The sequence below is a fragment of the Urocitellus parryii genome, chromosome 3 (assembly GCF_045843805.1).
Source record: "Urocitellus parryii isolate mUroPar1 chromosome 3, mUroPar1.hap1, whole genome shotgun sequence".
Lineage (NCBI taxonomy): Eukaryota > Metazoa > Chordata > Mammalia > Rodentia > Sciuridae > Urocitellus > Urocitellus parryii.
Genome location: NC_135533.1, coordinates 170,928,676 through 170,954,906, shown reverse-complemented (window position 1 = coordinate 170,954,906; position 26,231 = coordinate 170,928,676). Strand labels below are relative to the sequence as shown.

Here is a 26,231-nt window from a genome sequence, read left to right as displayed (position 1 = left end):
TGAACACATATGCAGTTCATAAACCCAGATGGTGTGTGGATCTATTGGTATGGGTGCAGACAGCCACTTACTACATACACTGCTCACAGCCTCTCAATCATCATACAGAATTTATCAAGCAACCAAGTTCTCCAAAATAATAGTTTTCTTTTTAGGGAAGCTTTAAATTCTTTCATAAATCTTTGGGGTTCCTCTGGAACCTGGTGGTTGTCAAAGCCAAGGAGGACATGAGTCTTAATACTGAGTCATCAGGTGCCCTTTCTAACTAGTGATGCTCAAAATAAACCTTTAGAAGAAGAGCCAATATTGAGTTGTGTTTTCATAAAAATAAAATGAGCTGAGCCTAAAAGACAAAGTAGTATGCCCTCCACCCACCTTCAGTTCCCTGTTTGTAATTAGGGAAAATATTCTCTCCCTTAACCTGTCTCTTTCCAGAAAATATTATCTGCCACAAGGGGGTAGTTGGTGAAGTGTACCATGGACTACTGCTCAGTGACCTGGATTCCAGGGAAGAATCAGCTCAGTGACAAAGTCCCTGCTCTGTGGGCCAAGTTGCCTCCCTGACAGGGATGGGGACACTTCCTCTAGGGTCCTGACTAAAGAGGAATATTCACCTTCAAGAGGCAGCGCTGGCTGACTCAGCTGGATTACGACATTTAAAAAACGTGACCCAGGAAGTGAGCAAAGGAGGAATTGTGCTACCTCTTTACCAAGACCTGGGTCAAGCAAGGTGTTTTTGTTATTGCTCTCGATGTGCAGTTTCTAGTTAAAGAAACACAACAGCCCTCACAGAAAAAGTTCCAAGGACACGACTCTACCCACGCACAGCTGGGTTCTCCTGAGATATGTAATTCAGCACACATAAGCAAGGTAGCCTGAAAAGACTCAGCCTTGATGGGTCCATCCTGTGCTAGGGTGACAGGACCCAAGGATGTCCCACATCTAGGAGACCTGAAAACCTGTAACATCTACATCTTGCCCCTCACTGGGCTCTGAACACCTTGGTGGCCTTGTATGTCCTCTCAGACCAGAGTTCCTGAGCGCTATGTGCCCAGTGCTGGGCAGATGGAAATAAAGAAGGCATTGTCCCTGGAAAGCACTCAGGGTTGAAGTAAATGACAATTACAAATCCATGCCAAGTGCTAGTCTCAGACAGAATACTGGTCAGGAGAAGGGAGATACAATTGTTCATTGGAGAAGTCAGGAAAGAATCTTCTGAAAAGCAGAGATTTGGGCTGGATCTTTAGATGAATGAGAATAATGCCGAAAGCAGGTAGAAGGGCAATTTACCCAGAGGAGACTGCATTTAAGGGGTAGAAACAGTGGCACCTTTAAAAACTGAGAACAGAGGCTCATAAGTGTGAGGCACTGGGTTCGATCCTTAGCACCACATAAAATAAATAAAATAAAGGTATTGTGTCCACTACAACTAAAAAATATGTATATTAAAAAAAACCCTGAGAACATTCCAGCGTTCTACAAATGGGGAATATGGGAGGTTTGTCACAAATTGAGGCAGAAGGTGAGCCAGGAGCAAAATGATGAAGGCCTTTCCATGCCCTGTAATAACAGAGAACCATGAAAGAGCTTTTTATTTTTTTCCCTTAAAGTCAGGTTTGAGATGTAATCTCCATATAGTAAGGCTTACTCTTTTTAGGTACACAGAGTAAAGAAGTGACAATCTCCATCCCCCAAAAAGTTCCTTCACAGCTTTGAGCAGTCAATTCCACCAACCTTATTCCTTGCCTGATGACTATGCTCTGGTTTCTGTCATCAGAATTTTGTTTCATCCATAATGTCATATAAAGAGTCAGCCTTTGTGTAGCCTTTTGAGACCAGCTTCTCTCACACAGGGAAAGAAAAATTCTTTAGAGATTCATCCATGTTGTTACGTGTATCATTTTTTTTCTTCTTGTTGCTAAGCAGTATTACACCATATGGACACACCTCCATTTGTCTACCCACTCACCATTTGATGGACATTTGGGTTACTTCCAGTTTAGAGTACTTATGAATAAAGCGACTATACATATTTATGTAAACTCTTTTGAGCAGGCATATATCATCATTTCTCTTATATAAATACCTTATAAGTAGAATTGTTAGGTCAGCAAAAAGAGAAACTACTAAATCACTAAATTTGGGGGGTGGGGTGGGCATACTGGTAATTGAAACCAGGGCTTTGTACATGTTAGACAGCACTCTACCACTGAACTGCAACCCTAGGCTGTCATTAAAAAGAGAGAGAAAGAGCTGTCATTCAACATGACCACCAATATTATACAGAAATACCCATTAATCAGCATCCTTGTCAGAAAGTGGTATTGTCAGACATTTAAATCTGACCTACTCTTACATACATGTAGTGGTCTCTAATTGTGATTTTAATATTCCTTTTTTCCAATGATTGATGGACATTTCATCCGCATCTCTTTTTGGTGACACGCCTATAAAACTTTCTGCCGTTTTTTATTGAGTTGTTTTCTTATTATGGACACTACTGCTTATTATCTTTACATTAATCATTTATGTACAGATTTATCATATATGATTTGCATATGTTTTGCAAACATTTTTATCCAAGTTTTCAGTTTGTCTTTATTTATTAAGAAAACAATAAAGGCAGAAGTTTTGGGCCAGGCACAGTGGCATATGCCCGTAATCCAGCAACTCAGGAAGATCACAAGTTTGGGCCAGCCTCAGTAACTTAGCTACACCCTGTCTCAAAAATGTTTTTAAAAGGCCTTGGAATGTACCTCAGTGGAAGAGTGCCTCTAAGTTCAATCCCCAGCTCCACATACATGCTCACAGAAGCAGAAGTTTTAATATTTACAAGGACCAATTTATCAAATTTTCCTGTTATAGATCCTACATTATTACATCTTAAGAAATCTTTGCCTAACCCAAAGTCATAAAGAATTTTCTTCTGCTTTCTTCTAGAATTTTTATAGTTTCAGGTTTGTATCTAGTTCTATGTATACTGCACACAGCAGAAAGATGTTTTTAATTGAAAAATAACTCTTATATGAAAAAGTACACAAATATCAGGCATATAATTCAATGATCACTATCAACTGAACACGTATCCTGCATCCAGATCAAGAAACTGAATATCACTAGTATCTTACAAGACTTCTTGAATGCTCTTCTGTGGAAAGCTTTTGTGTATTGGTGGGGGGGGGTCTAGTTGAAAAGTAACAAGAAACATCTCTTAGAGACATGACTGAAGTATTGATTGGGAGGCAAAAATCTGTCCATTATTATGTCCCATTGGTTTGTAGCAGTTGTTCCTGCTATACCGCTCCCCAAGACAGGTCTGTGATGTGTAATGGACTGACTGAAATTCAGTATCAATGTCAACACCCATGGAGTAAAATTCAAGTGTAGAGCAATTCCACGTAAAAGTCTGAATTTAAAACATAATAGTAAAACATCAAAACCAATGCACAGGCCAATGGGGGGGGAGCAGAATGAAGATACTGACCTGAGTTTGGATTTTGAGATGGCTTGGCTGAAAGAAAAGACAAAGGTGTTAAGATTTCCACTTGAAAGACGTGAACACATGCTCCCTTATTGCTTCAGCAGTGATATGGTAAAAAGCCATGCATGTAAGCCTGGATTTAGCACCCCCGGTAGCCACAGCAGGTCAGCTGGGTTAAGAGTACAGCAGAAATCAAGGTGCTACCAGTGCCAGGCAGGCAGGTTGAGCACCTCAAAGACCCCAGGCAAGAGAAGACTCTTAGCTGAATTCCCTGAGAAGACATGGCAACAGGCATTGACTCCAGGAGTCCTTCTCTTGCCACTCCAAGCTGAGGCTAGCAAGGCCTCTAAGGCCTGTAACCCAGCCCCTCATCTCAACAACAGAATTCGTGGGAAAAGGAGCAACAGACAAGGGGTCGTAGCTCTGTTATTCACAACTGGGTGAACACCAGAGCAGCATGCCTTTTTGAGCCTCACTGTTCTCTTCTGTAAAATGGGAGAAGAAACAAATCCATTCCCTGCCTACTTCACAATGTCATAGGTAGGGCAGAGCAGAACAGAGGCCAAAAAAAAAAAAAAATCACTTCATGAACTGTTGCATACACTGCCATAACATCATTTTCATGAAACTCTGCCAAGAACAAGACTAAGTTCTCTTATAGACAAGACCTAAAGGACACTAACAGGAAGCAAACAAGACAAAACAGCACAGGATTCCCCAAAGCAGGTAGTTCTTGGCCCATTCCGCAATGCCAGACCCCACCCTTCCCACTGCTGCAGCCCAAATCATCTAGAAGGAAGCCAGTGGGTGTTATGGGATGGCTTCCTCCATGGTTAGGAGAGGGTGGTGCAGGCTTCTCAAAACAGGTGCCACCAGCAGAGGAGAGCAGGGTTTCCTCATCTGGTCAGTAGGCATGAGGTTGAGAAGGCCCCATGCATGAAGAAAAATTTTTAAAAGGTGGCACTTTCTAGTTAGCAACTGCCATTCAAGCTCTTCCTCCAAAGCACAGATGCCAAACCCAATGGGAAGGAGAATTCAGCCTTTACCCCCACCGCCGGCACCCAGAGGGCCCCGTCTTGGCCGTGCCTCTTCTTTTCCACCAGCACCTAATGAACACAGCAGGTGGCTGGGTTAACTGGCACAGTCCTCAGCTCCACCTCAGCAGGAACTGCTTCTTACTTAGGAAGAGGACTGTGGACTGCTGGGCACCCCAGGGGACCTGGCACAAGAGGAAGGGCGCTGAGGGGCCAGAGGGAGCCCACCGCCCTTCTGTACCTAAGGCCACATCCCTGGGACTCCACTGCAATCTGGGGTGCTCCTCAACATTAGCTTCTTTAAGATCCATGAGGGCTAGGAGGGAGAGCAGCCTCCACACTCACCAGAGACTTCCACAGCAGCCCTGGGTCTCGCCTTCGCCACTTACGTTCTCAGTGTTCACGGATTCGGTCTCACTGGTGGGCATGCTGGCTATGGGGAGAAGAAGAGGTTTAGATAGTGCACTGGGGGTGCTGTGCTGCAGGGAGCAGGCCAAAGGCAAACCCTCAGGAACTGGAGAGGAGAGTAAGAAGGGCCCTTCTTGGCTTGGCCAGCAAAGGCAGTGCTGAAGGCTGGGCCTGTCCACTGCACAGAGCCTGTGCTTTCAAGAGTCTAAGAGGTCACTCTGTCAACCCACAGTCTTGCCAAGAAAGGAAACAGAGGCCAAAATGAGTTCTTCCCAGGCTGGGAGGGGCCTGACACCAGCTTACTCTCCTGATCCCCAGATCACATTGCAAAGCCATCCCGACATCTCGGTTATTGATACATCTCTTCTGGCCCAACAGGAGTACCATAGAACATTTGTGATTAAACCTAATACTTCATAAATAAATTATTCTCAACATGCTGAAGGCGAAGAGCTATTAAGGATGGAAAAGGCGTGAAGGAACCACACACAAAATCTTCTTTAAAAGTTGAGAGCTCAGCTGGGTGCAATGGTGCATGCCTGTAATTTCATCTACTCAGGAGGCTGAGGCAAATTCAACCTGGGAAACTTAAGAAGAGCCCGTCTCAAATAACAAAGGGCTGGGGATGTAGCTCGGTAGTAAAGCATAGCTGTGTTCAACGGCAAATATTTAAAAAAAAAAAAAAAGAGCTCTACTTCTTAATTGATCTGCTATCGAAGTTCTGCTAAATTTGTGAAGTCAGTATGCAGAAGGTTCTCTGCAAATAAGTTGGCACTAGAATACCAAGGAGAACCTGGAGCTAGATGAAGGGGAAGGAGAGGTGTTTTGCCAAACAGTGAGCAGAGCAGACTTTGATTTCAGTGTCACTGAGGTCTCTAAGCCCCATAAGCCTATCTTTTCCATGGCAGGTTTCTAAAAAGAGGCAGAAATGTGGAAATGCACCCACTATTGTCCGGAGGTTCAGGGATTCCCCTCCCCACCTCAGCCACCAGCTGGCACATGGGCATCTTTTCTCATCCACTTGATTCAACTCTACAGACATCACAAGCACATGCTGGAGCCAAGGCAGTAAAGGAAGTGTGGGGACACAGAACTATACCCAGCTGGAGGAGAGGTAGGGAGGGGCAGCCTCCCAACAGATTTCCATTAACTGTGAAAAGAGCTCCCTTGGGGGTCTCCACAACAAGTTCTGGAGTAAAGAATGACTAACACGGCATATGAAAGGAATTGCCAAAGATCAAAACATAGAATTTCCCAAACTTTTTTTCCCCCTAATGCAGAGTTCTGCATTGAAGTGACAGGTTTTTTTTTTGTAGTTATTTTTAGTTATACATGACAGTAGAATGTATTTTGACATGTTATACATACATGGGGTATAATTTCCCATTCTTGTGGTTGTACATGGTGTGGAGTTACACTGGTCGTGTATTCATTTATAAACATAGGAAAGCTATGTCCTATTTATTCTACTATTTTTCCTATTCCCATTACCCTCCATTCCCTTTTGTCTAACCCAGCGATTCCTCTCTCTCACAACATTCTGCCATTATGAGTTAGCATCCATATAGTACAGAGAACATATGGCCTTCAGTTTTTTGGAATTGACTTATTTCACTAAGCATGATAGTCTCCAATTACATCCATTTACTGGCAAATGCCATAATTTCATTCTTCTTTATGGCTGAATAACATTCCATTGTGTATAAATACCACATTTTCTTTATCCATTCATCTGTTGAAGAGCACCCAGGTTGGTTCCATAGCTTGACTGTTGTGAATTGAGCTGCTGTAAACATTGATGTGGCCCCTTCACTACAGTATGCTGATTTTAAGTCCTTTGAGTATATGCTGAGGAGTAGCATAACTAGGTCAAATGGTGATTCTATTCTAAGTTTTCTGAGGTATCTCCTTAGAAAACTGCTTTTTTCTAAGTGTGGTTGCACCAATTTGCAGTCCTGCCAGCAATGCATGAGTATACCCTTTCTCCCACATCCTCACCAATAGAAAAATCAGAGATAGTAGGAACATACCTTAACATTGTAAAATCTATCTATGCTAAACCCACAGACAACATCATTCTAAATGGAGAAAAATTGAAAGCATTCCCTCAAAAAACTGGAACTAGACAGGGATGCCCTCTTTCACCACTTCTTTCCAACATAGTTCTTGAAACTCTAGCCAGAGCAATTAGACAGAAGAAAGAAATTAAATGGATATAAATAGGAAAAGTTTATTTTTTTAATAGACCTTACAATGTCAATAGGAAAGCCTTCCCTCTTTGGGCAGGTGACTTAATAAGGATGCCTGAAACTTCATCCGCAAAAACTGGGAGTGAGGGGAAGAAACAGGGTCAACTACTCTGCCCACGAGGCTGCATAGTGCCGACTCAGTTCTGGCAAGAAATGTTAAAAAGTGAAGTACAAGGATGAAGTGGGATCTGATTCAAAGACCCAGAGGTCTGAGCAGCAGTCTTCTGAGGGTCCCAAAGGAGATCCCTGGTCTCTTTCCTTTTGTGAGCACCCAAGATACTGAACTTGCCTCTGTGGAAACCTTAATGGCCCTGTCCAGGCACTTTTAGGCACAGGATTCAGAAGCGAAAGCCAAATGAACAGAATTATAGACTCGTATTATACTGCTGGTACTCTCCTTCCTTAAGTTGAAATAAACTAACTACAAACCTTTGATTCACTCTTTCACTACTCCATGGGGAGGAGGAGGAAAAAAAAGAAACAGAAAGGAGAAAATCGAAGAATCTCACCATCCAATCATAGAAAACTCTTCAACAAAATTTCATTACTACAAACACCACACACACAGCTCCCAGACTTCCCTCCCCAGGACCGTTTCATGCTCTGACTTCTACAGAGGATCAGAGGACTGTAAAGTATGTGAAGCTGGCTGGCAGTTGTCCTTTTCTCTGACAATGTTGCTCCACCTCTGAAGAAAATCCCAGCAGGATACCCTTTTCATATCCAACCAGGAGTCAGCTCTTTGTGAAAAGTGGTTATTTCAATGACTAAGGGGACCGGGAGGTTGAGGGCAGCACAATACACTGGCAGGGAATGACAGGCTCTGGGTCTGTCTGCCTCCCTGGTGGCATCCTGCCTCTCTTCAGGCTTCAGTTTTCAGGCTTTCAGTCTATCAAGTATGATGCTATCTCCATACTCTTAAGGATTATTTCCATCTCTGTTCGGTATCTCCTGGTTCTGATATCAATCACACTGGAACATGACTCGTTATTTCCCAGAGGGTAAATATCTAAGCAGACTAAATCCTCGGGCGTTTTTCACCCTCTGGGGCTGTGGCTCACATTGATATGGCCATCATAATTGTGTTTGATCCCTAAGCTTCATTTTTCAAATGATCTAATTGAAACAGATAAATTTTTTACCGCCTTTGGGACACGGGATGGAGGTTCATTTTGCATTTCTGGCTGTATGCCAATTACTAGCCTATGAAATTTTCTATCTGGTCTCCAGACTGAGTGAAGAGAATAAGTAACCCCTGACTCCCCAAACACAACACAGTGAGGCTGTGAGTTGTCCAGGCTGCACTCAGGGTGAGGAGAGTTCTCCCACTCTCCAAGCAGATTCTGTCCTCGGTACAGAGAGAAAGGGGCCTGACAGCAGGTGCACAAATTGGCCATATCTAAGTTTAACCCCATGTTTGTGGCTTGATTTCTGAGCCTCCATTTCCTCATTTATAAATCAGAGAGCACCTATCTCATGGACTGTAGGCATAACTGAGTGGGGGGAGGCATGAAGAGAACCAGGTCCCCAGCTCTGAGTAATCACAAGTGTTCACTCAGATGATCATCTCAGAAAAGCTCTCCTGGAGCTCCCTGCAAGCAAAGTGACCACTCTGACCACAGCCATCACTGCACAGAAGCATCTAATACAAACATTTTTCCATCTGAATCAGCTTTGGCCACCACTCTTAGTTTACATATTTTGTCTTAAAATGAGTCATTGTCTAACTCAGCCTGTTGCAGGAACAGCAACTTCTCCTGTTATAATTATTTCACACCTACAGAGCCAGGGGCATGTAATAAATCTATTCCAGAATGTTGTTGTCAGAGTTAGAGGAGGAGTGGAAGGGGAAAGAGGAGCCCATGGGTAGTGCTACCTCATTTGGTTCTGGAACCAGAGCTTTGATCTGGTGCCTCAATTTGGACGGAGGAACCAAGCTTGGACTGGGGCCCTGGCAGTCTTATGATTGGCTCCAGCCTCTGGATTCCTAACACAGGACAGACAGGGAAGTTCCATTTGTGAAGTATTGAATAAATCAGGCCCAGTGGTAAACCAAAGACCTTGTTTGTACATTAAAACACTTTACCCTTCACTTGTACTGGGCATTTGTTTTTTAACATTAATAAACTAACATGAGTTTTGCTTCATTTCACCCCAACAGGATTTCATTTGCATATTTAAAAATAGGGAGGAAAGAATCACAGACTGTTCATGCTGCAAGGGGCTTCTGAGAGCACAGGAGATGAGCTCTGTGGTTTCACAGACTACGGAATTGACCAAATTGCCTCAGGACACATAGCTAGCTTAGTTCTGAGAGAGACTTCCTGATTTCTATCCAAGAGAACATCCCAGAGACTAGGGACAGTACAAATAGCAAGCTATACTGGTGATTATTAGTAGTTTATGCAAATCAAAACATAGAATTATAAAAATACATATAAATAAACCCACAGGCAAATTCCTGAAACAGATGCTCTTGTACTAGTTGCAAAAGCATTATGACTGTCCCATGGAGATGATTATTATGCCCTCTCCAGCAGAGATTCTGTGTTAATTTCTGGTGAGTGGCTAGGCCTCATTAGGGTATAGAAAGCCCCCCTCCTATTCCCAGTCACCAACAAGGGTCAGGCTCTCCAAGAGAAGTACACCATATGAGTTGGGGGGAAGCCACAAGTCCTCCAGGGAACTTGAGAGCAGTGTTGGGGAAGTTTCTTTCTTTCTATAAACTAAAAAACTCTTTTCAGTGACTCTGGGTGAACCAAGCATTAGGACAAGCCTGACACCTGTAACGGGGTGCTGGCTTGCACTGCTATTTGCTTGCTCAAAGTCTGGGGAAGACTGTGCTCTGTAATCTGTTCTAAGCCTTGGGATCCTGGACAGAGTTCCAGAGTACACCCTGAGGCATGTGTGGGCATACTGAGGAGGATCCTAGGGGCTGCTGTGGGTGAGGAGCTGGTGCCAGACAGTAGCCAGCACATCCTGGACTGTAGGCATGTTCTCAAGGTCTAGTGGCATGAGCAGCCAGGGCCAGGTTCCTCTTGAAGCACTCTGTAGCTGTGGGTTACATGCGTCTCTAAGATCATATGCTGGGCCTGGATGTCATTGTGTGCACTGTCACAGGGAAATACACTCTCAGGCTAGCATAACAACATTTTCACCAGTGTACAGAGATTTCTCCACCTCTCAACCAAATCTTCCTGGCTTGTGAATTCAGAAAGCAAATCATCGCGCGCGCACACACATACACACACAGGAGGGAGGGAGAGGGAGAGACAGACAGACAGAGACTCTGAGACTCTGAGACTGTTTGGATCCAAGCAGGCAGCCTCAAATCTATGTTCACCATTAACAGGAATATCAAATTTTCAGACCAACTTCCTTCTACGATGCTGGCTAATGAGGTCAAAGACTCTAGAAGAGATATCAAGAAAGCTTGGAGTGTGTTGTCAGGTGACAGAGGGAAAGTGCCTTTTCACCTGTGCTTAGTTACCTATCTGTAGAATGAGCTGCAAGACAATATCAGCTCTAAGATCTGTCTACCTCTGTAGTTCCCTGGAGTGTGTTAGAGAAAAGGACTTGCAGCTTCCCCCCACTCATATAGCCCTGGTGTACTTCTCTTGGAGGGTCTGACCCTTGCTGGTGACTGGTAATAGGAGGGGGGCTTGAGGAGGTCTTTCTATACCCTAATGAGGCCTAATCACTCACCAGAAATTAACACAGAATCTCTGCTATAAAATTACTTGAAAGCAGAAGTACCCATGAGTTGTCTGGTGTTGCTACCAGCAACTGGGGGTTTCTCTTGTCTTCCCTCAGCTCTCCAAAACAACAAGGCACAAAGAGACAAGAAGTACTGTGAAGCCACTGCCTACTACCCTCAGGAGGGGAGCAGGAGTCCTGCAACCTGCCCAGGAAAACCGGACTCCAAGTCCCCTCCAGCCAAATGCCCCAGGGAATGGAGCACAGCACAGAAAGGAGCAGCTCCCAGAGGACTCTGCCCTGCCCATGAGGCCCTGGAGCCTCTCTCTAAGGCAGCCCAGTGGGAAGGCTTGTCACAAGACAAACTGAGCCCAGGGCTTCCTAGCCTCCTTTTGGAACCTGCCACAGCAGAAGCCTCAGTCACCATGTCCTGAGCTTCTGAGCCCCATTCACCTGTTCTCCCCCCCAAGACAGGCTGTCTTGCACACTAAGTGATTTCTTTTAGCATTTCCTCCTAAAGCCTAACTTTCCCTTCAGAGAAAGGGTGAGGCTGGATAACTGAATGGTGGCAAGTTTGGGTTGTCTTCTCAGGAGGCAGAATTTGAGGCCAAGATCTTATGTTTTCATCTTATTTTCATGACAAGCATGAATGGTACCATAATGTAACATGCCTGACAAACCCCACAGGACTCAGATATCCCCTGAAGGCATTTTCAGAGGCTGGTGGTGACACACAGCTGACATAGAGTAACAGACTCTCACTGCTAAAAGGCAGTCAGACTCTTGGAGAAAGTGGGTCAAGGCCAGACCAAGGTTTCCATGTCTAAATCAAGAATTGTATCTAGACAAAAACTCTTTTTGCATGACAGTGACCAGGGCAGCACAACAGCCATTTGAGGGTCCCTGCTCCATTGTTACCAGCAGGATCAGGGTCCAATCAGTAGAAGTCTTCCCCACCCAAAATACAATTAGTTTCCTGAAAATATTAGTCTGCTTCCTCTCCCTGAAGATCTCAGGAAACTAATAGAGATGCTACTAATTTAAGCCTTTCCTTGGGAGGGTGAGCCCAAGGACTGGTCTCTTTTCTTCTGGGAACAGGAACCACTCATCTCATTTTTTTGGTAACCAACCCAGGGCTATATTCTAAGTTAGTCTTAGACATTTTCCTTAAGTCCAAGACAGTATCTCCTGCTTAGTTAAAGCCAATCTTCCTTACAGAGCCCCTCAGGAACTACAGCAAGCCTGCCTCCTGTACAGATGCCCCATGAAAACACTACAGCAGAGATGGCCAGTCCCATGGCCACCCTTAACTCACTGTTCTGCCCCAATCGAACCTCCTCCTCCTCCTCCTCCTCCTCCTCCTCCTCCTCCTCCCCCTCCTCCTCCTCCCCCTCCTCCTCCTCCCCCTCCCCCTCCCCCTCCTCCCCCTCCCCCTCCTCCTCCCCCTCCCCCTCCCCCTCCCCCTCCCCCTCCTCGGGCCAAAATGCCTTGAATGCCTTCTGATAATTCCTTTATCCCCTTCTTCTTTCAGGCCTTCTGAAGAGACTAGGACACTAACATAGCCCTTATGACACAATCCATGGGTTATTCCAGTCCACTTCCCTTAATCTCTGAGTGGCAGAGACTAATACACACACACACACACACACACACAAAAAAAAAAAAAAAAAAAAAAAACACCAGTGTAACGTGTCCTTCTGTTCCCCAAGCAGCTGGCTTTGTGTCCCTGCAGTCTGAATCTTCTCAAGCATTCTTCTTTCCAACCAGGGTCCCAGGTGGAAGCACTCGATTGCAATTGCCAGTTGCCCAGGTAAAGCTTTGCACTGCTGTCCAACCATAGTGGTGACCTGGGCAGGGCAGGGCAGGGCAGGGGGCCAGCTGCTGGCATAAATGCCTGCATAGTGATGGTCCTGACTGTTCAGCCCAGGGTTTCTGATGAGGGGTATGGTCAACATTGTTTTAGGACACTGCCTGAAATGTAGTTGTTTTGCACACAAACCTATCCTCACTTGTAAAGGCAAGTACCCAAAAATCTTTGCATCTATTTTTAACTTCACTCTTGAAGCTGCCACCACTATTTTAGCATGGTCCTGGGTAAAACAGTCAGAGATTAGAAGACCAAGAAGCCACTTGAAATATGCAGCCTGGAAAAACAAAATCAATCAAATAATATTATTGGAATTTCTAAACAGTTTAAACTTTAAGACATTATTTGTGGAAAAGTGTTTGAAAAATCTGTCTTCCAGTCTAAGAATATTCATGAGAAATCAAATTTTCTTAGTTCATTCAGCTGCTTCTTTATAAGATATAGTTCAAATAGAAAGAAAACTTCAATGCCATCTTGGTCAGGACACACATTTTAAGGAAAGACGAGAAGAAAATGAAATGACCAAGTTTCAAAGAAATCAAGCAATTACAATATAGGCATCTGCCAAACACACCGCAAGGCACATGCAGTTCACACAATGCCTATGTGCAGGGAAAAGGTACCAGAGATGTTGGACAGCTCAATCTCAGTAATTTACCGTGATCTTTAGCCCTGCGTTGGCGAAAGCAGCAAAACTTCCTTTTCTTCTTATCCTCTTTTAGCAACTCGGCCACTGTGACCCCTTCAGGTTGAACACAGGCAATTTCATTACTATACAGCAGAGGGCAGCAAGAGCAATGCAAACAAGGGGCATGCAGCCAGTCCCACGCCAGCCCAGGGGCGGCCTCACAAGAGACACTGGCCTCTGATGCGCACCTGACACCTCCCTCCTCCTACACAGAAATCTATAGTTCAGGACCTGAAGGGACAGGGGCAGTGTACCTGCTATAGTTACTATACAAACACTTGTCTTTAAGAACCTATTCTAAATACACACACACACACAAAAACCCTACTTTAGACAAAGGCTTCTCATGTTTGGCCTCCTATCTAAGAAGACCATTAGGGAAGGGGCACTTCAAGGGAAGGGGCACTTCAAGGGAAGGTCGGTAACCTGAGTACTGGGCAGCAATAGAATTCCAACTAAGCCTTGCTATAGGGAATGGGACAGATGGAAATGAAAAAGGTGGGTGCTAGATTCTGACAGCCTAGGTCTAATCCCAGACCTCCCATTTACTGCCTGCTAATTTTGCTAATCCTTAGTTTCCTCACCTGTAAAATATTAATAGCAGTTTGACATCTTATACTTCATGAGGTTGTTTTAAAAAGCAAATGGTAGATAAAGTAACATGAGCAAAATGTTTTGACTTTCGTAAGCTGTGGCCAACTGTAATTATCATTACTCCTACAACTCTCCTGTGGCCACTAGATCCCAAGAAAAATGATTCTGAGATCTCTAAACTCTTCTAATTGTTTCTTCCATGAGCACACCAAATTGTTCAATCTTTAAAGTAGAGGCCATGTGCTCCAGGGAGGGAAACTATAGAGATAATTCTGGACACCAGGAGCCAGTAAGGGTGAAGGGAGACAGGCATACACTATTGGTAGGCAGAGCACACTTCTAAAATGGGCATCCTCACTACAAAAAAAACCCTTTCTCCTAAACCACATCCCACAAGAACATAGGTATGAGTGTATATGCACAGGAGCATGCGCACATGGGAGTTAACAGTAATTAGCATGTAGACTGTGCCCGAATTTGGGTTCAAACCCCAGCTCAGCCACTTGACAGCCATGTGTCCTTATAGAGCTACTTAACTTCTTGGTGCTTTAGTCTCCTCATCTGTAAAGTTCCTATCTCAGAGTTGGGTGAGAAATAAGAATCCTGTGCCCATGACCCTTCAAACAGTATCTGACACATAGGAAGCACCTGGTAAATGATAGTTATTATTCCACGCCCTTTCCTGCAACAAATAACAGTGCTCATATGTGTGACAAATGTTATGCTTGATGCCAGCCACACAATGGAGAGCTGAGACACACCTTACACCTGCCCCCATGGAGTCCAGGGTCTTGTGACTGAGAGACATTAATCAGACCATCACACAAATAAACTCCAAATGGCAACTCTGATCACTGCAAAAAGTAGAAGTCACATGCTGTCGAATACATAGTCCTTATAATGTTCAATTCTTATAATGGCAATTAATTGGAAATTAGCCAAAATCTTGCTTTTAAAAAACATGGAAAGATGTCTATGGAACACAATCCAGGGAAAAAGACCTGTGCTTGGCATCTTGTGGCCAAAACTGTCAGCATAGAGTCTATGCCAATTCCTACCTTCTTATGTGCAGAAAGCCATGTGTGAAAGAAGAGGCCCCCGACTGCTAAGCCTGGCTCCCTCCAAGGAGAAGGAAGAAAGAATTTTATTACTTAATATGCATTACTATTATATGAGTTCTTTTCAGGGGGAAAATATTACTTTAGTAATTAAAACGTAAAAAATAAATAAAAGCAACCTTGACTCCACGGGGACTCCATACACCTGGCTGGAGAGCAGCTCCTCCACCTCTCCAGGTGGGACCATGAGCCCTAAGCTCACCTCCCACCAGCTCCCACAAGGCTTAAGGCAATGGAAGAAGAGGAGGTGTCTTTATAAATCATTACTACTTTATACCACCCTCAGTGGAGATGGTGTGCCAGGGCAGAAGGCCATGCCCAACACCAGCTAGTGGAAACAGTGTCCGGCTGCCCGGTCCTCCTCGGTCAGCCTTCCCAGTCCCACTGTTGGCTGCCTCACCAGTGAGGGCAGGTGACCAACTTGGATATATGTTTATCACATGTCTCTCTGCCACTGTTTGCGTTCAGTATTTTCAATTCTGGACTTGAGTCCTTAGATCGTTTGTGACAAAAGCAGTTTTATGAATCAAAAATTTTAAACACGATCTTTTAAAAAAGGACTAGGAAACTGCTATTCCTTGCACTTGCAAAGAGCTTGCCATCCCTAGGTCTCATACCCACAAATGAAGAACACACAGTAGGAAAAGGTATCTGGGTACCAACAGGCAAAAGGCAGGCAACTAGGGCCACTTTGTGTACCAAGTCCTGGGACTGGCAGATGCCAGTGGGCGGCAGCAGGGGACACACTCAGAGCCTCTAGGACCATAGAGAAAGCAGCAGATGAACAGGCACGCCTTGTGGGCAGTGAGAGCTTCAGGTATCCCATCCTTTCTTTGGACATCAAGTATTGTTAATGTTCTTACAATATGTTGTTGGGGGAGGTGTTGCGGGGGGTGTCAGAATTTTAGAATGAGCTCTTTAAAATGATTTCATTATTTTAATGCTATTTTTTAAAGACTAATCACTGACAATGAGAAGAGTTTAAAATAGAATTTGAGGCTTCCAGATTTTAATGGCCCTAGAAAAACTCCATTGTTAACTCAGAAGCAGCTGCGTACATCTAAAAAATCACTGTGCAATTTGGCAGAGTTTCTTAAGAAACTTGAAGCTCAGCAAAAAGTTAAATAAATTATCCTTGAAAATTCCCCAAATACTCAGGAACCAATTTCCAAGGGAATTTTTGTCCACTCAATTAATTGTGTAGCACTAGCTCTCTTAATAGCAAATTTACAGAATTGGCATTTTTAATAGTCCAAGAATGCATAAAATAGAGCTCCTTGTCACTAGAGTCATCAGAAAGCTCAGTTAAGGACCTAATTGCCTCTCTTTTCCTCTCAAGTAAGTCCTTGGGTCTGTGAGATAGTCAGTCACTGATACATTCATGACAGAGGAGTTCCCAGTCTAAGCTACACATGCAACCCCCCAGGGAGCTTAAAATACAAGAGCCACCCCTGACTCCTGTCCCAGAATGAAGCAGAGGCCTAGGGTGAAATGTGGCACCAGGAAGGCTCCAGCTCCCCCAGGTGATCATAATATACGGCCAGAGATGGACACCACAGATGCAGCAAGTGACATTGAGCAGAACAGGGAGGAGATAATGCAAGCACATCTCTGAGTACTCAATTTGACTATCTGTTCCCTGATACAAATCACTGAAAAACTGGGAATGGATTTCAAGAGCCAGAAAGCTGTGCTACCATATCTCAGAAGTGACCAAGTCAGTAGGTTTGTGTTCTCTCAATACTTCAGAACTGTATAGCTTCTGAAGAAAAGTTTGGAGCAGCAGGTCCTTAAAAGGGTCCTCACCCTGAGGTTGCTTAGAGGTCTAGTAGAATCTTTAAGAATACTCAGCTAGGCCAAACTTTCCTCAAGTCTGATGACAAGAGCAGCAGCAAGTTCGGCCACAGTTATTTCAACACCTGCTTGTTACTGAACATCTAATTCTCTTAATGGTGCCTTGGGTAGATATCTTCAGCTCCTTGCAACCAAGAAAATGGCACTCCAAGATGTTGGGTAATTTTCCTATCACTGAAGTCCAAATCCCATGTCATAAAACTCAGCCACTTCCAGAGAAAGGGCCTTAAAATGCCTTGCAGCCCAAGTCTTTGCCTCTTATAAGTGCACAGTTATCTGTTGTGAGTGACTCCTTTGCTCAGCTAGGCTGAGGCTCAGCTACCAGGAAGGCTTCTCACACTGTCACAGAATTCCTCAAAATATCTGGGAGGAAACTGCCCAACTCATATCTAAGACCCAGCTGAAAAAGACTGTCAGCCAAAGCAACATCTTAAACCAGCAGGAAGTCAGGAAGCCCAGGCAGTGTACTGTCCCTCTTCCCAGAGATAACACAGGAGCAAGACTGGGGAACATGGCACATGAGGGTGGATCTCACACACCTAAGGAGGGTGCTGACACCAAAACACCCTTGTTTCTATTGCCTATAGCCAGGGACCAGGTATACGCAAGGGTTAGGGCCAAAACTAACCCTTGCCCCCTGTGTTTTTCTGGCTGTGATAGAAAGAAAGCAGCTGGCAAGCCTGGGAGGCCCCAGGGAAACTCCACCAGCACTGACTTCCTCAGAAATCCTGAGGTAATGAGTTCTGTAATCAGGGAGGCTCCCCTTCTTCCTCATCAGGAGATGTGGTGCCCTCAAGTCAGTTAGATCTCAACACGCTTCCCTCAGCCTAGGATTTGTGCATTTCAAACCCCGATCACCAAGGCTCTGGCAAACTGACAACTCGGAAAGCATCACACACCATGAGCCTCACTCTACAGGAAACCCCAGCACCTGGGAAAGAGAGCTCACCAAAGAACAAGGGTGCGCCAAAGAAATATTTGCAATTCTAGATCAAACATTAAGCTAATCGTTTTGAGTCACACGTCACTGTGCACAGCAGAAACCATAGTTCTGATGTTCTGCAGACACACTGCAGCTTCATGGGCTTGTAAGACCCAGTTCTGGTTAATTCTGAAGATCTGCAACTTTCCAAGGACTTAGTAATACTATCAATGAAAGAAAGTAATGCACTGAAGGGCTTTGAATATTTGTTATTTTCCATGCCTTCTTTGTCTCATTTCCTTAGCTTGAACTGCCCCCACCCCACTCCACCTCACCTTCTACAGCTAAAGGGTGCATATCCCTCAGGGCTCAGTGAGGATGCTACCTCTTCCCTGCATTTCCACCCACCCGCCCACCCACCCACTCATGCCAGCCAGCATCACTGAGCCTTCCGGATTGGTATTGCAGATTGCTGCTGCTCCTTGATTATGGTGACAACGTCTACCCTTAGTACTGTAATAAGTCACTGCCTTCTCTATCTTCCCTCCAATGGTAACTTCTCTGAAAGGCAAAGGCATTGGTTTGGTCATCCCATAGGTAGGTTCTTTACAGACAGTGGAAGGAAATACTTGGCTCAGATAAAATTGTGAACCCTCACGACTACCAGAAGACAAGACCTCAGAAAACAGATCAAGACACTGACCATGAAAATGACTCCACCACAACTGACATTAACTGCACTAAAATCTAGATCGCTAGTTCTAGTGGAGCAATAAAGAGATGACAGGCATCAGCACCTGGGATGGCCTCACTTGGCTCCCCATGGGATATACCTAAACTAGCAAAGAAAGGTGCTCTTCGGAGAAGAGGGACAGCACTTTCTCTGGAGTGGGTGAAGTAGGTGGCTGGTGGGCCTCCCCATGTTAGGATCCAAGCCACAGTCTATAAATGAAGAGAAGGCCGAGTAGGCATCCCCAGGCTTCACCTGGACAGCTTGTTGCCAGCAATACTGCAGGTACAGAAGCACTGCAAGGGCCACAGGGTTCAATTTGGCTCAGTCACTCACAGAGAAATGTGCTGAAGATATGCTCACACTCTTCTGTATCTAATCACCTAGTAGACACATCACTGAATTTGGAACTCAAATGTTCATTTATCCACTCTAATCTGGTATTCAACAAACACAATCAGCTCTATAAATCCTCCCAGTCTCCTGGAAGCCATTTCCTAATCCTCAAGGACTGAAGCCCTGACTTCTTCCTGCATCTGAGTAGATGCAGAGAGGTGAGCAGAGGAGGTGACCTGCACTCTACTAACCCCCCAGTCAGTACATAGGTTTTAGTCAGTAGTAGGAACCCAGGATAATACCAAACCCTCTCCGATAGCATAGACTCACAGAGTCCCAGACTAGAAGAAGCATAAAGGCTATCTCAGTCAAGAGTCCTTTCAGCCAGGGTATCCACGTGCTGCTGCCTACAGAAGAGGCACAAATCTGCCTCTCCTATTCTTCCCACTGGCTCACCCTGACCTTCATACCCTCTGTGCTCTAGCCCAAGAGCCCATCCCACCCTCCCTGAGCCCTGGCTGCTGCTCACCTTTTGTTGTTCCCTTGAGTCAGTACTGAACAGTCATTCCTCAGATCGGTCCATCCTTCAAGGCCTGGGTCAAATGTTCCGGCCCTATGTTAGATTCTCCTCCTAGTTCCTGCAGTACATCTGTCTCCTTGAGTGCCCTGGGGCTCTGGCTTCTTCCACTGCATTTATTTGTAAGCATGCCTTCCTTTTCTAGAAAGGGAACAAACTACAACCCCAAGAGGCTCATCTCGGTAGCATCTTAGCATCTTTTACAAAAGGTAGAACTGAACGCAGTTTCCTATGCCTCTCAATGGACATGTACCTTTGAAATGTGTTTTCAGTCCTTACTTTCAACTACTCTGGATTTGAAACAAATCACAAGCAGTATAGTCAAACCACTGTTGGATTTCAATTTTTACCTTCACCAGAGCACAAATGGAAGAACAAGAGCATGTCTGTGAGAAAAGTATATAGCAAAGGAGACACCGTGGTTGACAATGGCAATTAATTCCAGTGGTTGACTGGCTATCAGGCCTTGCATCCTATAGAAATCACTTCAGAGCACCTAGTGTCTCAGTGTGGGATTCCAGGCAGGTGGATTGTGAAACAGGCCTTTTAACAACTGCCTGGCACAATGAACTGCCCGATGTCAGCATTCAGCTTTGTACAGATAATACAGGTGGGTAGCCACTCCAGGTAACACAAGAGTCAAGGGGTACCCTGCTCTTCAAATCCTTGTCCAGTGATACTGCTCACTCTCAGGCGAGAAAAGCCATGTTCAGTGCAGACCCTGATCCATGCCCATGCAAAAATGGGCTCACGAAATTTCTGAGGCCCATAGAATAAGTGTTTGGCCCTCTTCAACTACAAAGCCACCTTATTAAACACACATCTAAATCCCAAACTCAGGCACAAACCCAAAGCTGACATAAACACATTTCTTCCCTCTATGATTTGTGCAGGCAGAGGGGACAGCATGGCTGGGAGGAGACTATTCTACGTACAGACAGGTCAGAGGCAGGGAGGGCCTGCTGCGGGTGACTGAAGGGCACATCAGGTTGGTCTGGCCGGGAGCAAGAAAGGCAACACCTACTATTTCGTTTGCCTTCCTCTCCACCCTCCTCTTCATTCTCAGGATCGATGTCTTCTGCCTGGGTGATCCAATCCAAGTAGCCCTTGAGATCCTCCTCCAGTTGCTGTTTCTCCCGGAGTTTCTGGAAATCTCCCCGCGCTTTAGCCTTCTCTCTTTCCTTTGAGAATTCTCTGAGGGAGCCAAAGAGAATAAGCACCCGTCAGGACATCCTTGGGGACCTACATCATGAGCTGTCTGCCCCGCTGCACAATGGCCTTGTGGCAGAACACACAGTGCTGAGCACAGCCACATGAGCACAGCAATGGAGCCACACACGTGTACAGGACAGAAGACAGTGTCTCCTTAAGCAAGACTGTGAGGGTCAGAGTAGCAGAGACCACACCAACACACATGCATCATTTGTTATTCAGGATGACAGTGATCCTAAGGAACCCAGGCCAGAAGCACCATGTACTGTTATAGCAGACCTCTGACACTCCCCACCAGGGGCCTCACCTCAGAAATGACCTCCTTCCCCACAGCCTCCTGATACCTGGCATTGCACTTCAAAGAGAAGGGACCCCAGTAGGCCAAGCTGAGGCCAAAGACAGTACCTGGTTTAGGCTTCTTCAATATTTTTGGACAAAATTTTGCATTTATAATGTGTGCTGACCCTCTATCCCAATCAAGAGCCCTGCCAGGGAAGCAGCCCTTCCCCACAAAACACAGGAGGCTCCCATCCCTACCACCTGCAGCTTCAGGCCAGAACAGTGAACAGGGTCCAGGCAGACCCAACTCGCAGCCTAGTTCTCCATTCCCAGGCAGGAACTCAAGTACTAGTAAAGCACTATTTATTCTTAACCCTCGATTCTCACCATAATCTTTCCCTAAAAGTTTTCCCCATAGGAGTCGAAGAGGTAATACAATTTGTTGCCCATTTATGGGAACACCCGACCTGGAAAGTCTTTGGCAGATGTGCCAATATTCCAAGTGTTTGCTGTTTACTCTGCCTTCTGTATCTGAAACCCTGTATCTACATATGTACATAAAACTCCACACTTGCTCAGGCAAGTCAGAGCAAGGTGGACAATTACCAATTTTTTATAAACAAGGAATCATCTGCATTTCCAACCGTGAGTTGTTACAGGCGCCAAAATATGTAAGTTAATGGATTTAATTGTATTTACAGTTAAAAAGCTGCTAGGAGAGCAGGTGAGGTTTCTGCACACAGATCCCAAGATTCTGACACAGTTACTGCCGCCTTCCTATCCACTTGCCTTCCAATTCAAAGTCGGCACATCTCCCTTTCAGAGACTTGCTAAGTGACAAAAGGGAACGTGACTTGCTTTCATTAAGCTAAACCCCTGTTCTCTCTCTCTCTCCATACCCTTGCCTCAAACACTAATTCCTCAAGAGGCTGAACAGACACTTGAACACCCAGTGACACACATACTTCAGATAAGAAACTAGAATCTTCGCCAAGGTGCCACCCTCTCCCCACAATGAGAAAGGATCCCACTCACCCCACCGTTTGGACCTCCGAACCTATCCCTGGCCCTGGTAGGGCTGCTCCATCTCCACTCTACCCTCTGGGCAGTGAGGAAGAAAGCAAGGCTGTGGGCATCCTGCAGTCAGCTCACAGATGGCTGGCACCAGGCAGGGGCTGAGAAGGTGAGCAGACTGTACTCTGACCTCCCCGCCCAAAGGCACTCCATCCCAGAGAGGACACCTTTTCATCTCAAAAAGGAAGATATTTGGAGGGCAATGTCTTGCTGCTCACACAAACTATACACCAGACTTCTTGGGCTTCTCAAGATATATGAAATGCATAACTCGGCTCTGGCTGAGCTCACTCAAAGACTCTGAAATTGAAAATGTCATATTCAAGCCAAACTCAAATCCTGAGGCAACAGCAGGAAGACTGGGAATGTCATGTGTCCACAGGACAATTCATTATATAATCTGTTTTAAGAATTTAAGAAATTCATTGTGAAGAGCAGGTATGCCCTCAATTCTGTCATTTATCAAAAAGTATCCCAGCACAAATCTTTTTCATGTTTTGATTCTGGATTTAGTATACTAAATGTAGAGGATTATATATACAAGCAGGGTATTCTTATTTTGGATTCACAGCTGATCTGAATTCTTGGAAAAAATGACAAAGATAGTGGAAGAATTACCCTGTAAAGCTTGAAGACTTTATGAAATGAAATTTTGCTTCGCTGTCATATTTTATGTACTTGTTTATATTAGAACTATAAAAATCCTTCTCTAATAAGCTGCATCACTGTTGCATATTCTAGGCTGTTAAGTGAACATGAGTAAAACCCTACTAGCTACTAAAATTCCCGAGAATAAAAATTGAATAGACGAACTCTAGATAGGCAGATGGGTGGGAGGGGAAGAGAGGGGGCAGGGGGTTAGTAATGATGGTGGAATGTGATAGACATCATTATCCAAAGTACATGTATGAAGACACAAATTGGTGTGAACATACTATATATACAACCAGAGATATGACAACTTGTGCTCTATATGTATAATAAGAACTATAATGCACTCCATTGTTATTTATTTAAAAAAAATCAATAAAAAATAAACACACAAAAAAACTGTTCTAAGTCCTGGTTTATGGCCCATTTATTTAAATGATGGGCACATGCCTATAATTCCAGCAACTTGGGTGGCTGAGGCAGGAAGGTTGCAAGTTCAAGGACAGCTTCAGCAACTTAAAGAGGCTCTCAGCAACTCAGATGTCATCTCAAAAAAAAAAATGTATGAGGATGTAGCTTAATGGTAAAGTATCCCTGGGTTCAATTTTAAGTACCAAAAAATTAAAAAATAAATCAAAACCATATGAAAGTTCATTTAACAAAGCTGTTTATATAGATCCTCTCACCTGATTTCAGACAGTTCTGAATAGCCCAGTACCTAGAAGGTAGGTAACGGGTTACTGATTTAGACAGAACTGAGGTCCATATGGCATCAATCTGTTGCCTACAAGGCAGGGTAGAGAAGTGGGTTTTGTGTGATAAACCTAGGTGACCCTTGGCCATCTTAGACCACTTATGGCTCTCAGTGTGAAGGTCTAGATTCTCTGAGCTTTCATTTTTTCAGCTGAAATAGAGATACAATAATACCTGTTCTATTGTTCCACCAAGGTTAGGTAAGATCTATTCAGTAAGATGAAGCTTCAAAATACACAAAGCATGGTAGGTAAAAATGTGAAGTTCAAATGAATAATATTTAGTTGTTAAATCGGGGCCTAAGAGAAATTGAAAAGGTAACTGGGAGACCCTTCTCAAATACCAAAGGGGGAAACTAGGAACAGCTTTGAATGGGTTCTCAGCTACCATGATCCTCCCAGAATTGGGAGAGGCTTAGAAGGATGCATGGGATCCTGGGGCTCACAGTGACTGATGAGCCAGAATACCCATATCAATAATGCACCACTTTCTGTTCTGTTGCAAACAACTCATTTCCACCATAATAAACTTACTGTTCTCGCCTCAAGTCTACTTCATCTTACATCAACCTCAGTGGATGATGAAAAAAAGGCACTCTGTTTTGCATAGAATTTCATCATCTTCTAAAGAAGTTCATGACTAAGAGGTTCAATAACCGTCACTACTGCAAACATTCAACAAAGATTAGCAGAAATGATTAGATTTTTGCAAGTGATTCAAAATTCCAAAAACTGTTCATGCTAGGAGCCTACTTATCCTGGATCAGAATGGATCTGGTTCTGGTGTGTCCAGCTGACAGAAAAATTCACGTCAGTACTTGGACAAAAATGTGCAAACTGTGTGCTGCCCTTTTGCACATGAAAGAAGGGAAAATAAGAAACACATATTCTGTAGTGTATATCTGATGGATGAAGCAGAAAACAAGAGGCAAGGACCAACAGGGTAGACCAAATAAAGGATGGAGGAATACTCCTAACTGTATCCTTTTCTGTGGTTTTGACTTCTGGAATGTTAATGTTCTTCAAATTAGTTTCTTATATTTCTCGTCCTTTATCAATAAGGATGAGATGGAGAGAAAATACCCATAAACTGAAAGTGGATTGAAAAAAAATGAATCTGACAGTATTTCAAATAAATACCATAACTGTCCTGAAGGGAAAAGACAAAACTAATTCTAGTGGCTTACAAACTTTGGCACACGGTCTTGGGCAGGACTGGCGCAAGGAGAAAAACAAATGCTGAGCTCTTTTAAGTTGTTGTTTTGCTTTGTTCTTTGTCTTTGGTAGTGATAGGGATGAGACAATCTGAAACTATTTTAGATGTATGACAGGATTTAACAGATGAGTAAACGTGTTAATGTTGCCGAGAACCAGAATTCTCACTGTGGAAAGGAGACAGAGAAACACAGAATGGAGGAAGCCTAGAAATCTGAGGGGTGGACTGGAATGGAACTCAGGGTTTATAAATATTTGTTGTAAGGCCCAATATCTGATTTTTTTTTGTCTTTTTTTTTTTTTTTTTTTGGAACTAGGGATCGAACCCAGGGCTTTGCGAATGCAAGGCAGACGCTTTGCCACTGAGCTACATCCCAGCCCCCAATATCTGATTTTTAACAAGACATTGATACATGAGCATATGAATCAATAGGAGTATGTGTACAAGTAAAGAAATTCATATGCCCTAGTTCTGTCTGTTGAAAGGACCTAGAGACAAGGCAACTCCAGCAGATAGGAGCATACTTGGTCTCTCATGACATTTTTCATTAAAAGGAACTAGGGGTCTTTGGGAAAAAAAATGGCTGATTCCAGGACTGGGCCAGGTAGATACTAGATGAAGAATAGCAAGTGCTCAAAAACAAAAACATGCTGGACAGAGGCCAGGAGCTCAGGGAGTGACTCTACTGCCAAACCTAAGAAAACTTGAGCACTAAAATAACTAAGAATAGCAATGAATTATAAAATATTTCTCAAAAACCTGTCTGTACCCCATATAGATAGTAAATTATTGTATACGGGGTAAAAGCGGGAGTTCATAATCCACTTGAATCAAACCGTGTAATATGATGTATTAAGAACTATGTAATGTTATGAACGACCAATTTAAAAAAAAAAAAAAAAGCAAATGAGATAAAATTATGAATGAAAACATATGAGATAATAGGTGAATTAGAATAGTAGGTATAAGGATTTTTCTCTACATTATTTTTATTTTTGCGACTTTCCTGTATGTTTGAAATTATTTCCAAAGAGAAAAACATTTATGTTTAGAAAACGTAACTGTACTAATCAACTGCAAATGTATGGTCCTATACATCCATTTTGGCTTATCAGCTAGATTGGAAGCTCCCTGCGGGAATGTACAATGTAGTTCATTTCTTATTGTATTTCTTTCCATGACTCTGTCTTCCCCATGGTAGCCAGTTCAAACAGACATGGAGGAAGAGTATGTACAAAAACCAAAAACAAACAACAAAATGGGCACTATCCTCAAGAGGCTGAGAATATGATCCTGCGGGACAGAGCAACCATGATTGCTGGGATCATCCAGAAACACAAAACAGAGTGCCTAAGTCCAGACATGCCCTCTGGTGCAGCCTCCACCTCCAGCCCGCCATTCTCCTTATCAATTCAGAGACAAGAAATCTACTACACGAGGCCTAAGTGGTTTGGAAATCTTCCTTTACATGTTATTTTTAAGAAGCAGTCACT

At 44.0% G+C, this 26,231-nt stretch overlaps 1 protein-coding gene across 5 annotated transcripts in view; it reads right to left on the bottom strand.

The window, feature by feature from the left end:
- Cacna1d (calcium voltage-gated channel subunit alpha1 D) overlaps window positions 1-26,231 on the bottom strand; it is a 460,416-nt gene that overhangs the window by 82,286 nt on the left and 351,899 nt on the right. For 4 of the 5 annotated variants that reach the window (XM_026388660.2, XM_026388662.2, XM_026388664.2 and 1 more), the window contains exons 9-11: window positions 20,579-20,748; window positions 4,861-4,948; window positions 3,485-3,511 (exon numbers count right to left, since the gene is read on the bottom strand). In XM_026388660.2, the coding sequence (XP_026244445.2) occupies window positions 3,485-3,511; window positions 4,861-4,948; window positions 20,579-20,748 (285 nt within the window). Of the gene's footprint in view, window positions 1-3,484; window positions 3,512-4,527; window positions 4,588-4,860; window positions 4,949-20,578; window positions 20,749-26,231 lie in introns of all 5 variants that reach the window. The other variant, XM_026388659.2, reaches the window with a different exon arrangement.